Here is a 16,069-nt window from a genome sequence, read left to right on the forward strand (position 1 = left end):
TTCCTGAAAGCCCAATAGCTTCTCCTCTTTTCTCACTGCCTTCTCTCCTTCTTACCCAACAGCTGACTTATATTCATCTATCTCTCTGACTCAGGCTTTCCCTCTCCCCACCTCCCCCCCCACCCATAGCAGCCCCTGCCTAGGGAAACTATGGCCCAACTGTGTGGTGTTGATCACTAGGTCAGGCCCACTTACTTGGTAAGGAACCCTCAAGGTAGGGTTGTCAGACTCCCAGGTGAAGGTGGGGATCCTTGCTTAGAGGCCCTGCCCCCAGCTGCCAATCAGCTGGCTGGTGGGAGGACTTACCAAGAGAAAGAGTAAGGCCCATGCCTGGTTGCCAGCATCACACAGAAAGTAATATCACACCAGTGACACCCAGGTGATGCTCTGGTATTTGGGCAAAACGTCTATGGTAGAAGCCAGTTTTATCATAGAGTTTTTGGCCACATACCAGAAGCCAGTTTTACCATAGAGTTTTTGTCCAAATACAGGAGCATTTCTCCTTATCCATTAACATACTCCTCTCTCTTAAATCTCCACCCCTTCCCCATTAGTCTTCTAAATAAATATTGTCTATATGCAGCCTAATATTCCCGCAAATACATCTCTCTTTTCCACTGGGAAAAAAATCTCCTTCAGAGGGTGATCAGTACTTTAGAAAGGCATTATGTGTGTTTGTGTGTGTTTACATTATTTTTCTGTTACCCTTTCCTGCCCAACATAATGATTTGCTGGAGCTCACCTGCTGATGTCCTGGTGCTGTAATCGCTGCAGCAGTGTCTCAGAAAGGGATGGCTTGCTTGCTTCTGCTTTTCCATTTGGAGAAAGATCTTCTTTTGCTTCATTTGTCAAGGCTGCTACTGAAATACTACGTGGAGGTAACATAGGTCGTGCAGAAACAAAGTCTACCACAAAAGTAAAAGGGGAAAAAACATGACCCGGGAGTTTTGTGAGACTCAATTTTTATTTATTTCTGTAAAAGCTTTATGGTTTTTTGGAGATGAGTTAGATGTGTGTTATTTCAGAATATATATGCAAGGGTCTGCATAAGGTCCATTTTGGCACATATTAAGATCCCATCCTCAAGTGCTGCAGTCCCATCCCCCAAGAAGACTGTCTCTGTGTGAGACAGAATGCTGGGCTGTAAGGTAGGTCAGACAGAATGCTGATCTGATGTATCAGGGCTCTTCTTACGTCCACAGAATTAACAGCCAAAGTGTAAAGTGTCTGTGGCTGTTGGCAGATTTTGAGCATGCTGTTAGGTGTATATGGATGTATAATTTTTGACCAAATGAGGTGTATACAACAACCATAGTATTATCTTTCCTTCTTAATGCTTCTGAAAAACAAGCTCTATAAAGCTGATCTCCTATAGTGAAACTACACATTGATCTGATCATCTGGCCTTTTCAATGTTTTAAAGAGCCCTGTATTTATTTAGAAGGTTCATAGCTGCCTCTTCAGAGATACGCAAGGCAGATTATTATACTTGCCATTTTACTCTGCTGTAGCTAATAGAGCAATTTTCATTAACGTCTACTCTGGTGTTCCAGTCCCAATCCAATTCAAGGCTCTTCCCCTCATTAAAAAAACAAACCAACAAGGAGATTCATGGTTATGAATGTCCCATGTAGGGATGGCCTGAACTGGGAAAATGCAGTTCATTTCAGTTTGTGGCATATCCAGTTCATGAGCCACGAACTGTCACAAACTTTTAGGTGCCATATAAACCAATTCAGTTTGTGAGGTTTGTGATGTAGTAGAATGTCCCCCACCCCCACGTGTGCTAGAGACAACCAAACTCTCTGTCTGACTCTCTTCTACCTGCCCTCCAAGTTTGGTGAGCATTGGATTTATGGGATCCAACTTACGGACCCCAAAGAAGGTTCCCCCAAACAGTAAAAAAAAGCAAGAGCAAAAGAAGCCCTGCAGAACAGAATCAAAATCCAAGAGAATCTCTGCAGTAGAAACTGAAGGTGGGGGCATTCTTGCAAGCCCAGCCGAATCCAGTGCCATTGTGGCAAGGCCAGCTTGACAGGACTGATGTCTGGCACAGAATCTCACTCCTGAAGATTTGGAGAGGGGAGGGAGCCTAGGGAAGGTGGTGTTTGGGGAAAGAAGAGGCCTTAGTGCGGTATAATGACGTAGAAACCATCCTCTAAAAGAGCCATTTTCTGCAGAGGAAACATTTCTTTCATCTGGAGAGCAACTGTAATTCAGGACATCTCCTGGTCCCATCTGGAGGTTGGTAACCTGAGGCCTGATGAGGCCATTATTGTTTAAGATGTGTCTCCCATAATAATTGAATTTTCCCTTTATGTCAAGATGGTCAATAGTGATGGGTTCAGAACTTCTTCAGTGGTGTGGCACTACTTGTTCCATGAAGGGCTTGTGATTTTTAAAAGACAATCTTCTCAGAGCCATGGCAACAGGTAAGGCTTAGCACTTACCTTCTTTTTTGGCCAGTGGTTTTTCCCTTTCAAATCCAGACAATTTGAGCCTGTTCTTTCCAGCTAATCTCTTTTTCTTGCTATTATGCTAAGATTTTTCATTGTTAATTTTATTTGTATTTTATTGCTGCCAATAATTACTGTTTATTGTTTTGATATTGTAAGCCACCCTGTGATCTTTGGTCAAAAGTGCAGGATAAAAATGCTTCAGATAAAATGATGGTTAAGAGCAGAACATGATACGTGAACCCATGTTTTTGATTCCTTACCCACATAGTCATCTGGGTCATCTGTTGCCTCATCCTCTTCCTGTTGGGTTGGGTATTTGAGGCTCCGGACCAGGCCCATATTCTCTTTTTTGTAAAACTCTATCAGTTCTTCCAAATTGTTGAAATACTGCACTGGAACACCATCAGATGCCTGAAAGTATCCCACAAAGTACACACATCAAATATTGCTGGAGACTATTCCCACCACTGAAGCAGGATTGAGAATGAGTCAGAAGTCATACCAAGAAAAATCAGCTTTCCAGACTTACAGTGGACTGCTACCCACGCAAAACAGCTGTGCATTCATAATTGCCATGTCAGGGCAATGGCCCCCTGGCCTACAAATTTACAGGAAATTAACTAAGTGCACATAACTGCTTTCTACTGCTTTGCTGTTCTGGTGCTAAGCCCCACTGATAAGTGTTTTTGCCTTGCCAGCCATTCATTTAGATCAGTGTGTGGAATTTGCTACTTCTTTTGATCAAGTAAGAATTGTTCCCAGGCCAGAAAACTAGTGGTAAGTAGCCTTCCTCTTTTAGCCACAGCAATGTATTTCCCTCCCCGCCCCGCATTCAGAATGACCATGGCTGGGAGACGGAGTGCAGAATCTTTTCCCACAGTTTATTTATTTTATTCAGGGCTCTTTTTTTTTTTTAGCAGGAATGCACAAGAATGCAGTTCTAGCTAGCTTGATGTCAGAGGGTATGGCCTAATATGCAAATGAGTTCCTGCTGAGCTTTTTATACAAAAAGCACCCTGACTTTATTAATCTAGCTTTAAAGGGTAGCTGTGTTGGTTGCAGCAGAACAGCTAGATTCAAGTCTAGTAGCACCTTAGAGACCAATAAGATTTTCAAGGTGTATGCTCTTGAAAACTCTAAATCTCCACGGTGCTACTAAAGTGCTTTTGGACTCAAATCTAGTTATTTTATAAATACACCAAATGTATTCCCTGCTTCAAAAAACTCAAACCAATAAAATGGATAAAAACCTACAAAAAACATCACAGATTTTAAAACAACATTTAAGAACAACGTTTAGTAAGCAGTGCTCAAATCAGAACATTCCAAAACTGAAAAATGTAGACTTTCTAGCTCCACAATGGCTTTTCCTGTTCAAGGACACTGCAGGCTTGCAAATTCTTTGAGTTTGAAAGAGTGCCACATTCCTGCTCCTTCTGGCCCTTTAAAACAAGGAGACAAGCCCTTTTTGCTTGTTATATTTCTGATGCTACTACCTCAAGTAACAGGAGAGCATGCTACTCATGCTCTTCCCACTATGTGTAGTAATGCATGTATTTTCTAGCTTCAGTATGCACAGGTATGTACACACAAAAAACTTGCGTTTCTAATATGCATACCAAAGCTGGAAAATATGTGCACTACCCTGTTCACACAAAATGGCAACAGGATGTATCAAGGGGATACTACATTCTTACAATATAAAAGGTAGAAGTGTAAAAAATGTAAGAACTGAAAAGGGCTATAGGTGGAAGCCAGGTTCCCTTTTGAGCCCAGAGAACAGCCTAGTATCAGCTACTCTCTTAAATTTAAAAGGACGAAACAGGTCGCTGTGTTTCAGCATCACATTTGAACACATGAAGCTGCCTTATATTAAATCAGACCATTTGTCTATCAGTCAGTACTGTCTACTTTGACTGGCAGTGGCTTTTTTGAGTCTCACCTACTGGCTGATCCTATTAACCAAAGATGCCTATGATTGAACCTGGAAACTTCTTCATGCAAAGCATATTCCCTGCCACTGAACCACACCCCTTCCCTGTATCTTCCAACTCTATATGTTCCTCTTCATTTGCAGTGAGAGGTGAATCTTGGAAGAAAAGTGGTTGCACTTTATGTAAATCTTCTATGGGAGAAATGTAGCAAGATCCAAGCAGAGGACAATATTAACTGAATATATAGTTATGCCATTAAAGGTTTGGTATGGTATGATAACTGAATATACATGGACTCTGACTTCTTTTTTTTAAAAAAGAGGAACAGAAATGGAAACGAGCAATGTAAGCAGAAGTGAGAAATGCACAGCCTCAGAAAGCAAGCTGGGATTCTGGCTGAAGTCCATGACAGTCCCTTTAGCTCACAGTTTTATAAGATGCCTGTCTGGTTTTAGAAGATACTCTCTTCTTTTCTTTGGACTAATGAGTGATCATGTTGGAAACGTAAGTCCTAACTAAGCCCTATCTCATAGTTTAGTATGTTATTCTTGTTGAATTGGTAGAATAAAGATCAGGTTTACTGTAAATAATATTAATGAAATTACTTCAGTTTTGCATTTAGCTTCGTATAGTACAAGATGTTCAAACTTAAATGGTTCAGAGAACTAAAATTCCTACCCACCAGATTCCCAGAAGCCTTCCATAATAAATTTCACCTAAAAATCCCTAGTTTTGATGGGAAAGGAAGTAATTAGTAAAGGTATTTGATAACATCTCATCCATCCAACCCCAGTGTATCCGCTGACCTCATCTTGCCTACGAAAAGCCCTCTGCCAGCCCTCCTTGCAGTTTCCAGCTCCTCATAAACCAGGCTTCTTTGCTAAATGCCAGTGATTGCCTTCTGAAACCCTATCATACAACAGGACAGATATCTTGTTCCTCAGTCTTCTCAGTTTAAACATTCTTGTCATTGAAATCTTCTTTGTTGTCCACTACCCAGTCACCTCTTCTCTCTTGGCTTATCAGAAGAGTTGCACATGCCGTACTCTGTCAGTGCTCCTTGATGGTTGCACTGCTAATTCTGAATGGAATGTGGGAGAGAGTGATTATTTGATAATCCTTATCAGACACTGGTAGGCCAACCCCTACTAAGGAACAGGCCTTCTCAGAGTTCCAGAGAAGCCTGGGCCACTTCTAGCTTTTGAGGCCTGGCTCTAGCCATAATAATGAAAAAATTATGACACATGATGTATATTAAAAAGTTGTGAAATGTATCAGTGGTTACAAAATTAACAAACATCTAAATCTGAGACCTCTGTTGAGCTCAGGCTAAGGACAAATGGGATTCCCACTCCCCATTGGCCCTGCTGAGGAGATAGATTCCCAGCTCGAAGAAGATGATAGTTATTGTCATTTTGTATAGCACTATCAATGTCCATATTGCTTTACAGAGCAAAAGAAGGCTTGCCATTGCCCCAAGGACTATACAGTCTAAAATTTGAAACCTGGGGACAACCAAGGGAGGTTTAGTTGCACATACTTGAGGTTTGGATCCAAGTGGGTAGTTGTGTTGGTCTGAAGTAAAGTCAAGAGTCCAGTGGCACCTTTAAGACCAACAAAGTTTTATTCAAGATATGAGCTATTGTGTGCATGCACATGTCTTCAGATGTAATTAAATGGAAGAAAACCATTCAAACTTATAGAGGTTGAACAGCAAATTAGCATGTAACATGATGAAGCTATCACCCAAAGGGTGATTAACACATGGAATTCACTGCCACAGGAAGTGGTGGTGGCTGCAAGCATAGACAGCTTCAAGAGGAGACTGAATAAACATATGGAGCAGAGGTCCATCAGTGGCTATTAGCCACAGCATATTGTTGGAATTCTCTGTCTGGGGCAGTGATGCTCTGTATTCTTGGTGCTTGGGGAGGGGGCACAGTGGGAGGGCTTCTAGTGTCCTGGCTCCACTGATGGACCTCCTGATGGTGTCTGGTTTTTTGGGGCCACAGAGTGTTGGACTCGATGGGCCATTGGCCTGATCCAACATGGCTTCTCTTATGTTCTTATATTTTGAGCCAAAACAGGAACAACAAGTTAAGTGTATAGGGTCAAAAGCTGTATGGATTTAATTAAGGGGGAACAACAGTTGGAACAACAAATATGTCAGAATAGGAAATAAATGTGTAAGAAAACTGAGGCTCCTTTACGATGCCCCATTCGTCTTCTCTCAAGCGTGAAAAGAACAATACATTGATATAGTATTTAGAACAACATATAGTGATGTAATGAAATCAGAAACATATTCTCCATGAATTGTGCTGAAATAGTGAGGATTGTTAAATGGTGAATGTGGGATGCCTCTTTGATAAAGTGATTCATAAGAAACAGGATCAAAGGCTGGCGTTCCTGTCAGAGGCCTACCATGACCCACACATGAGTTTTTGAAACACTTTGTTGGAACTTTGGGAGGTTTCCCACTTGAAAATGTACTTATCTTGAAGAATTGTTTCAAGTTGGAACTTATACAATGTTGAAAGTTTCTTGCAATGAAACCGACATTTGCACCAGCACTAGCACTTTAAGAGAACCCGCAGGAACGGAGGGATGGTGCTTAATTGTCAAGGGACATGGAGAACAAGAATGAAATGGACTTTGAAATCTGAATGAATGTTGATGTAATTAGTACTGTGAGGATGTATTTATTGTGTATTTGAAATAATCACAAACAATAATAATTTTGCAATGTTAAAATAAATTTATTATTGTTTGTTTGTTTAATTGTTTAATTCCATTTATACCCCACTCTCCCCACCAACTTTGTGAACTTTGTTCATTATCATTCCACGGTGATATTGTTTATTCTCCAGTTTCTGTGGAACTCTTGGGTTGCCCACCTGTAGGCTGGCAATCCTAGCAGGCAAAAGAAGCAACGGGTTCTCAGGCTTCCCAGTGCACAAGCATCACTGTGAAACCATCCTTCTCAAGCTGAGCAAGCTCCTACTGTGAGAAGAACCTTGCTTGCTCTCCACTTCCCTGCCTGCCTTCTCACTTTGTCCTAGGCTTCCCAACCCTCCCACCCTAGCGGGGGACCCCAGGATTTTCACCCTCTTCCCCCGCTCCCCAAAAAAACGGAAGCGGGGGGAGGGGGGAAACAGCGCTGGGGAGCCCATCTCGGAGGAGCAGCCACGGCGAGCGGAGAAGAGGCGGCAGCTGTGCAGCGCAGCGGCGTCACCCGCTCTGAGATGGGGCGGCTCGCCACGCTCCCCGGCGCCATTTCCCCCCCGCTAGCTCCACCCCAGTATCTCCTGGTTCCACCCCCCAAAGTCTCCTGGCTCCACCCCCAAAGTCCCAGATATTTCTGGGGTTGGACTTGGCAACCCTACTTTGTCCTCAACTTGAGGCACAGTTGGGAGATGGAGGCACTGTAAGTGTGCTCAGAGCACAACAAGATGGCTATAGAGAAAGGAAAGCAAAACCACTCGCCCCTGTGGCTGCTTTCCTAGGGCAGCTGTGTTGGTGGCTTTATTCTCTTCTCTGCAGTCAGCTTACTCTGCTTGAGGCAGCCACTGAGATCTTGGGATCAGTTCACAAATAAGGGCAAGAAGTTATTGGAGAGAACAGACCCCTTGTTTCCATCAGTTGCACAAGGCCCACACCTAGAGATGTAAAATTTCTGGAAATGTTGAAGCCATGGACAAAAAGTTGATTTTTTTTAAAGGAAATAGAAATTCTGAAGAAAATTGCAACATATGCAATACTTACTGTCCTATCAACCTAAGCTAATTTTACTGCTTGAAGCATCATTTATAACTTACTTATATAAAACTGCAATGTTTGACACATTAACGGAATTTAAAAGTTATAGATACCTTAAGTTTTCTACAAACAAACTTATAAATATAGCCAGTACTTGGATGAAAACTGCAAGCTGAATATTTTAGACCCAGCTAGATGCTGTCTTCTTTATTTTGTTGTTACTGGTCAGACAGCTCAGTTTTCAGTGAAACTTTCAAAGTTTTTCTCTGAGGCTTTGGTGCAGTTTCTACTCCACTTCCTTCTGATCTCCACCCCCCCACAAACAACTTTTTTTTTTTAATATATGAAATTTGTGATGAGTTTGTGAAGTGAAATGGATCTGAATCGGGAGACGAACAGGAGGTAGAAGGAGCTAAGAAGTTCACTGATGATAAGTCTCCCAAAAAGAAACCTGAGAAGATCAAAACCAGGCTTCAGACTAAGAAGGACTCAGCCATGATATCGGATAGTATTCACTCACCAAAATGAATTCTAAGATGGAAACTAAAATACTCTCTTTGAACGTCAACGGATTAAATGAACCCGGGAAGAGGAAGAGAACTTTTCTGCAATTGAAAAAATCTGGCGCCCACATTATCTGTCTACAAGAAACGCATATTAGGAAAGACAATGTGAAGTATTTGGAAAACAAGAAATTGGGTACTTTATATGCTTCATGTGATCCTTTTAAAAAGAAGAAAGGGGTAGCTATTTTTGTTCCTCATCACATGAAGTCGAGCTGCCTATTTTCAGATGAACAAGGAAGAATCATCATAGTCGAGTTGGAGTTAAATGGACTTAAAACAATCTTTGGGAACATTTATGCCCCTAACAAAAATCAAGAAAAATTTTATCAAGTATTGTGCACGAAACTTAGGGAATTCAATTCAGATAGGTACTGCATAGTTGGCGATTACAATGCGATATTTGATATCAAAATGGATAAAAAATATGACGACCCTCAAAAAAAGAAGAAGAATCGGAATTTACTACCTAATTCTTTTTTGAAGCTGGCTGAAGAATTAAACTTAGTAGATGCCTGGAGAACAAAGAACCCGAACACGACAGATTTTACTTTTTATTCACATTCACATAAATCTTGGTCCAGAATAGATATGACCTGGGTATCCTTGAGTATGATTTTGTCAGTTAACCAAGCTGATATCCTCCCTCAGTCATATGCTGATCACAACCCAATTTTGTTATCTCTACAGGAGCAATCAAGAAATCCTCGATGGTCTCTCAATTTGCAAATTTTAAAAGAAACTCAATTTCTGGAAGTAGCTAAAAAAGAGATTCAGGAATTTTTTAAACTCAACTTGGAGAAAGACACAAAGATCCCAGTTATTTGGGACGCATTCAAGGCCTTCTTTAGAGGAGTCGCCATCCGTTACTCAAAGAGGAGGAAGAGAGAACAAAGAAAATCTTACAATGAACTTGTAACAAAATTGAAATACTATGAGAAACAACAGAAAACTGGGAATCCGAGAGAGGTGAAGGCCAGAATTACTTTTATCCAACATCAGATAAATATTCTTTTAGCAGAAGAAATGGAGAAAAAACTAAAATGGACAAGACAAAACTATTTTGAAAATGCTAACAAAGTGAGTAGATGGTTGGCTTACAAATTAAGGAAGGAAAAGGAGAAGAAGATCATAAAAATGTTGAAAAATGATGCCAAGGAGGAGGTGTTTCAAAATTTTCAAATGAAAGATATTATTCAAAACTTTTATAGGAATCTGTACAAAAAGCAAGAGATTGAACAATTCAAGCAAGAAAATTATATTAAAGGAGTCGAAATGAAACAATTAACAAGGGAACAGCAAGCAAGTTTGGAGAGCCCAATCTCAATGCAGGAATTGGTTGATGTAATTAAAACCCAAAAAGTAACAAGACCCCAGGTCCAGATGGACTTCCGATTGAGTTTTTTAGAGCCTTTGAAGATTTGTTATTGCTGCCCTTTAAGAAGGTAATTGAGAATGTCTATCATTCAGGCGAGACTCCAGATTCTTGGAAAGAAGCGCTTATTACTCTCATTCACAAAGAAGGCACCGACCCATCAGAAATTAAAAATTATAGACCAATTTCACTTTTAAATAGTGATTATAAGATTTTTGCAACAATTTTAGCGAATAGATTGAAGAAGGTGATTACCGACTTAATTCATGAGGATCAAACAGGTTTCGTCCCAGGACGACTAATGAATCAGAATGTGAGGCTACTTTTAAATGTGATTGAATATTACAGAGATCACCCGGACAAAGAATTTGCTGCTATTTTTGTGGATGCAGAAAAGGCTTTTGATAATGTTAATTGGAATTTCACCAAAGTGACATTGGATGCGATTGGTTGTGGTGATAGGTACCGCAGAATGGTCGAAGCGATTTACTCAAAGCAGAATGCGAGAGTGAGTTTTAATGGAGTGATGTCTGATTTAGTAGAAATACAACAAGGCACTAGACAGGGATGCCCGTTATCCCCATTGCTTTTTATCTTGACGTTAGAACCTTTAATAAAGGAGATTAGAGAAGACAACAAAATTCAAGGAACCAGAATTAATAACGTGGAATTTAAGTCTTTGGCGTTTGCGGACGATTTAGTATTTATCTTGGAACAACCCATCTCTTCGATAGTCCCTCTGAAGCAAAGACTACGAGAATTTGGAGAAGTATCTGGTTTCAAACTGAATGTGTCTAAGACAAAAATTTTAATGAAAAATATGGAGAAAATTCAAGTTGAATCTTTAGAACTGCTTTCAGGATTTAAGCAAGAAAAAAAGATAAAATACCTTGGAATTTATTTGACGAATGATTTAAAGACTTTGTACAGAGACAATTATGAAAAAATATTGAAAGAAATACGGGATGATCTAACTAACTGGAAAGATCTCCATATTTCGCTCTTAGGTAGAGTCGCTACAATAAAGATGAACATTCTTCCAAGGATCTTATTTCTCTTCCAAACAATCCCAATCACCTTACCCAAACTATTTTTCCAGAAACTTAACTCTATGATCAAGTTGTTTATCTGGCAAGGGAAAAAGGCCAGAATAAAATGGAAAATTTTACAAGACAGCAAATCAAGAGGTGGTCTTGCTCTCCCAGATTGGAATCTGTACTATAAGGCTTGTTGTATTGCATGGTTAAGGGATTGGTGTAAGCTAGATAATAAGAGGCTAATGACTATTGAAGCGTAGGTTTGGGAGAAGGCTGGCACAATTATATGTGGTATCACACTCCTGTAAAAACTGGACGCTTTTTCAGACACGAAATAAGAAGATCCTTGTATAAGATTTGGGATGAAATTAAGCTGATGTATACTTTTTTTATTTTTTTATTTATTTATTTATTTAAGATTTATACCCCACCCTTCCCACAAGTGGCTCAGGGCGGCTTCCAATAGTAGATCCATCAAAATTACACATATAAAGGGATCCATATTTAAAACAGATAAAACAGATAAAACCCTAGTTATTAATACACATAAATATTTCAGCTATATATAAAAGGAATCCAGCAAGTTACAGTAAAATTCTCAAGCTAAGTATAGGCTAGCCGGAAGAGGGTCGTCTTACAGGCCCTGCGGAACTGAACAAGGTCCCGCAGGGCCCTCACCTCTTCCGGCAGCTGATTCCACCATGTAGGGGCCATAACAGAGAAAGCCCTTTCTCTGGTGGACTTCAACCGGGCTTCCTTCGGCCCAGGGATAGTAAGGAGATTTTGTGTTCCCGACCTCAGTACTCTCTGGGGAACGTGCGGGGAAAGACGGTCCTTCAGGTAGACAGGTCCCAAGCCATATAGGGCTTTAAAGGTGATAACCAGCACCTTGTACCGGACTCGGTATATTACTGGAAGCCAGTGCAGGGTCCGAAGACCCGGCTGAATGTGTTCCCGCTTTGGGAGACCTAATAACAGCCGGGCCGCGGCATTCTGCACCAGCTGCAATTTCCGAGTTCGGGACAGGGGCAGCCCCATGTAGAGGGCATTACAGTAGTCTAACCTCGAGGTGACCGTAGCGTGGATCACTTATACTCCAAAGTGGTTTTCTCCGATAGAAGCTCTGACTCACCCCAACTTGTATAATTGGGATAACCCACAAGATTATGCCTATTTGTTGAATAGCCAAAATGATTTGATTGAGGAAGAACTATCTAAGTTAAATTGGTGGCTCCAGTGTCAACTCAAATCAAGATTTCAGAAAGACAAAGAAAGGGGCTTTTCGAATAAACCAATTGAATTAGATCTTATCTTAGAGTCCAAGCAGAAGATAATTTCTAAAACGTATGATTGGCTACTTCAAGTTAAGATGCAGGATGAAGTTGTAAAAGAAGCTTGGATCCGCTGGCTTAAGGATTTTGGCTATAATATTGATCTGGATGAATGGGAAAAATTATGGAAACAGAATTTAAAACTAATAAAGCCAACTGATCTCAAAGAAAATCTATATAAAATGGTATATAGATGGTATCTTACACCAAATAGACTAGCCAAAATTTACCCCACATACTCTAATAAATGTTGGAAATGCCGAGAAGTTGAAGGATCGTTGTTCCATATATGGTGGCAATGCAAAGAAGCCAGGAAATATTGGGCTCAAGTTAATATTTGGATTCAAAAAATCTTGAAAATACAAGTTAAGCATGTGCCAGAATTGTGTATCTTCTGAATATCTGTAGGCAAAATTTGCCTACGACCAAACTGAAAGTGTTACTGTATATAGTTACCATTGCTAGAACTTTGTATGCCAAGTATTGGAAAAATGATAGAATCCCGAACAGAGACGAATTCATTAATAAGCTGTTGGAAGTCGCTGAATCTGATCTAATGTCCACAAGATTAAGAGAGGGTAATGTGCAAAAATGTCAGGAGGAATGGGACCCCATTTATAAATGGGTCAAAAGTAGAGGCTTCGACATGGAGTAGCTAGAATTTTTTTTTTCCTTTCAAATCCTCTCCATCCCCCAGTGTGTATGATTGGGATGTAGTGGTAGACATTAGACATAGATGTGTTTTTGACTGTATGGCGCGCCCAAGCGTCTAAGGTGTTTGGAATGTATCTTTTTCGTATGATTAATGTTGATTGTATTTGTTCGTTCTTTATTCTTTCTTTTCTTTGTATGCCCACAAACGACTTTTTATCCAATCACAGTGATTTGAGGGAGAGGTGAAAAAGTCAACAAGTCAGGTCCAAAGGACAATAGAAGGTGTGAAATAGTTGAAAAGCCATGAGAGCCCTGCATGTTCCCCTCATGAAGATTAGGTATTCTATAGGGTTGTCAGTGGAGGAGGACTTACCAGGAGTAAAGGGAGTCTTAAGCTGGTGTTGCTGGCTTCTAGTGTGTACCGGAAGTGATGTTATCACATCAACAGCAACATGGAGATCCTCTGGTATCTGGGCAGAATCTCTACAGTAGAAGTAATTTTAACCATAAAGTACACACCGGAAGTGACATCACCACATTGCTGGTGACACAGGCCTAGTCCTCTTTTTGGTGCCAATAAGTCTTCTATAGTCAGCTGATCAGTGCCAGGGACAGGGGTCCTGGAGTGGGGTATCCCCTGCTTCTAGTGCAAACATGATAACCTTAGTATCCTAGGTGCAGAAATGCACCTGAGATTTAAGAGCTATGTTTGTCTACAGAATGCCCACTGTGTCTTTAAAAGCATTCCACTCATTATATAACAGAAAATATTTCATAGGAATATTTTTCAGTACTACCCAAAATTTCCAATTTTTCTATTAAAAAATGAAAAAGGAATCAGAAAAAAATATATTTTTTAGAAAATATCCCCTCCCCAAGCTTTCACATCTGTACCCACACCTCAGGGAAGCTCACAGCTCATTAGCCTCTGTTGACAGCCATTTCAAGGTGTTTCTACCTGCCAACCACCAGACAATGGTTTTGCCTACTGTTGTGTCTTGCATTTCAGCTCCAAAATTACAACACAGCGGATGCTATGGAGGTGACCAGTGGAAGTCCACTGGTCCCCAGATGTAGCTCCACAGATACGCTCCGCCAATCAAGATCTGTGGCGGGAAGTTTAACTGGCAAGGATTGGACCTGGCCAGACTGAGGGTTGTTCCGGGGTATGTATATAATTGGGACCCGGCCTGCGTTGCCTTGCCTTGTGATGTACTTGCTAATAAAGCATGTTGCCTTCAACACGTCTCGTCACTCAGTACATTACAGTCGCGACGAGGATGGGATCCTAGCCAGGTAACTCCCCAAGCAGGACTTCGCTGACCTGGCCGGAGACGAGGAAGGCACGCATTCGAGGGAGACGGAAGCAGCCGCTGCCGCCATGGCTAACCCAAGTGGGACAACGGGCCATCTTGCAGAGTTTGACCCCGCCCACCTCAATAGGTGGGAGACCTACACGGAGCGGGTCAACTGCTACCTACAAGTGAACATGATTACAGACAACAGCCATAAGAGAGACGTGCTCCTGAGTGTCTGCGGGCAGGCCACATTCAAGATCACAAAGGGTCTCTCGGCCCCTGCGAAGATCATGGAGAAAACATATGAGGAGATAGTCAGACTCCTGACCGGGCACTTCTTGCCACAGCCTTCCATCATCACCCGCCGATTCCTCTTCCACAAGAGGAATCAAGGGGCGGGAGAGACAGCCTCCGTCTACCTGGCCGCCCTCCGCCAAATCACGGGGAACTGCAGCTTCGACAAGCTGGATGAAGCCCTGAGGGATCGCTTCGTCTGCGGCCTCCGAGACGAAAGGCTGCAGCAAAAGCTCTTTGCAAAGGAAGAGCTCACTCTCCAACTCGCCTTCAACGAAGCCACCACGTTCGAGAGAGCAACCAAAGCTTACAACAACCCGCGAGCAGAAGCCGTCCACCAGGAGGAGTTGGCACCAGGCAACCCAGAGGAGGAGGAGGCAAACCAGCTACGTCGCCAACCAGGAATGGGGCCAAGAGCGCCCACTCGGCCACGAGCGACAGAGAGACCAGCCAACACCAAGTGCGCCAGCTGTGGGGATCCACAAGAGCGCCAGGACTGCCCCTATTGCAACGTGGACTGCAGGAACTGCGGAAGAGTGGGCTACATAGCGCGGGCTTGCCGGGCCAAGGCCACCTGCAGACGCCAGTCCATCAACCACGACTCGACTGATGCCTACTCGACCACATCAGCTAGCCTGCAGGTAATGAACTTGCCCCTCACCACCCCAGATAAGGTCAGGGTGTCGGTCCTAATCGAGGGTGCTCCATGCCTAATGGAGCTGGACTAGGGCTTCTCCATCTCCATAATTTCGGAGGAGTCTCTAAGAAAACTTTGTCCCCGTGGCCGGCCCCGGTTGCAACCGGCGGACTTCATACTGCGGGACTTCCAAAAAAACCCTGTACAGATTTTGGGTTGGGCCACTGTAAGGGTAGAGTTTAAGAACTTTAAGGGCAAGCTGGACATTCTCGTGGGCAAACGCCAGCTCACCACATTACTGGGGCTGGCCTGGTTTTGACCGCTGGGTATTCAGATAGTGGGGGTGCAGCAGATGCGAACGCAAAATTTCAAGCATGTGTGCAGAGAATTCCCGGAAGTGTTTGATGGGTCCCTGGGGTGCTACAAGGGGCCTCCCATCACCTTTTTTTTTTTTAAATAAATATTTTTATGTTTTATTGACTTTAGTACAATTGGCCATTACAGCATATGGATGTTGAAATTACAAATAACCCTCCCCCCCCCAACCCTCCCCGTCTTCTCTTAGTCTTTTCCCCTCAGCCAAGGGCACAGAGTCCTGATCTTCCACTGAATGTCCTTCCTTGTTTCTCCTGAGATCCACTCTAAATAAGGGTTCCATCTGGTCTCGATTTCCTTGGCTTTATCTTCCCACGTGGAATCCTTGTTTATTGTTGCCACGATGTCAGACT

At 42.1% G+C, this 16,069-nt stretch overlaps 1 protein-coding gene across 1 annotated transcript in view; it reads right to left on the reverse strand.

Moving 5' to 3' along the window:
• INPP5D (inositol polyphosphate-5-phosphatase D) overlaps positions 1 to 16,069 on the reverse strand; it is a 124,805-nt gene that overhangs the window by 66,345 nt on the left and 42,391 nt on the right. Inside the window, exons 3-4 of the mRNA XM_060241947.1 lie at positions 2,720 to 2,870; positions 743 to 905 (exon numbers count right to left, since the gene is read on the reverse strand). Of these exons, the coding sequence (XP_060097930.1) occupies positions 743 to 905; positions 2,720 to 2,870 (314 nt within the window). The remainder of the gene's footprint in view (positions 1 to 742; positions 906 to 2,719; positions 2,871 to 16,069) is intronic.

The sequence above is a fragment of the Heteronotia binoei genome, chromosome 6, assembly GCF_032191835.1.
Source record: "Heteronotia binoei isolate CCM8104 ecotype False Entrance Well chromosome 6, APGP_CSIRO_Hbin_v1, whole genome shotgun sequence".
NCBI lineage: Eukaryota > Metazoa > Chordata > Lepidosauria > Squamata > Gekkonidae > Heteronotia > Heteronotia binoei.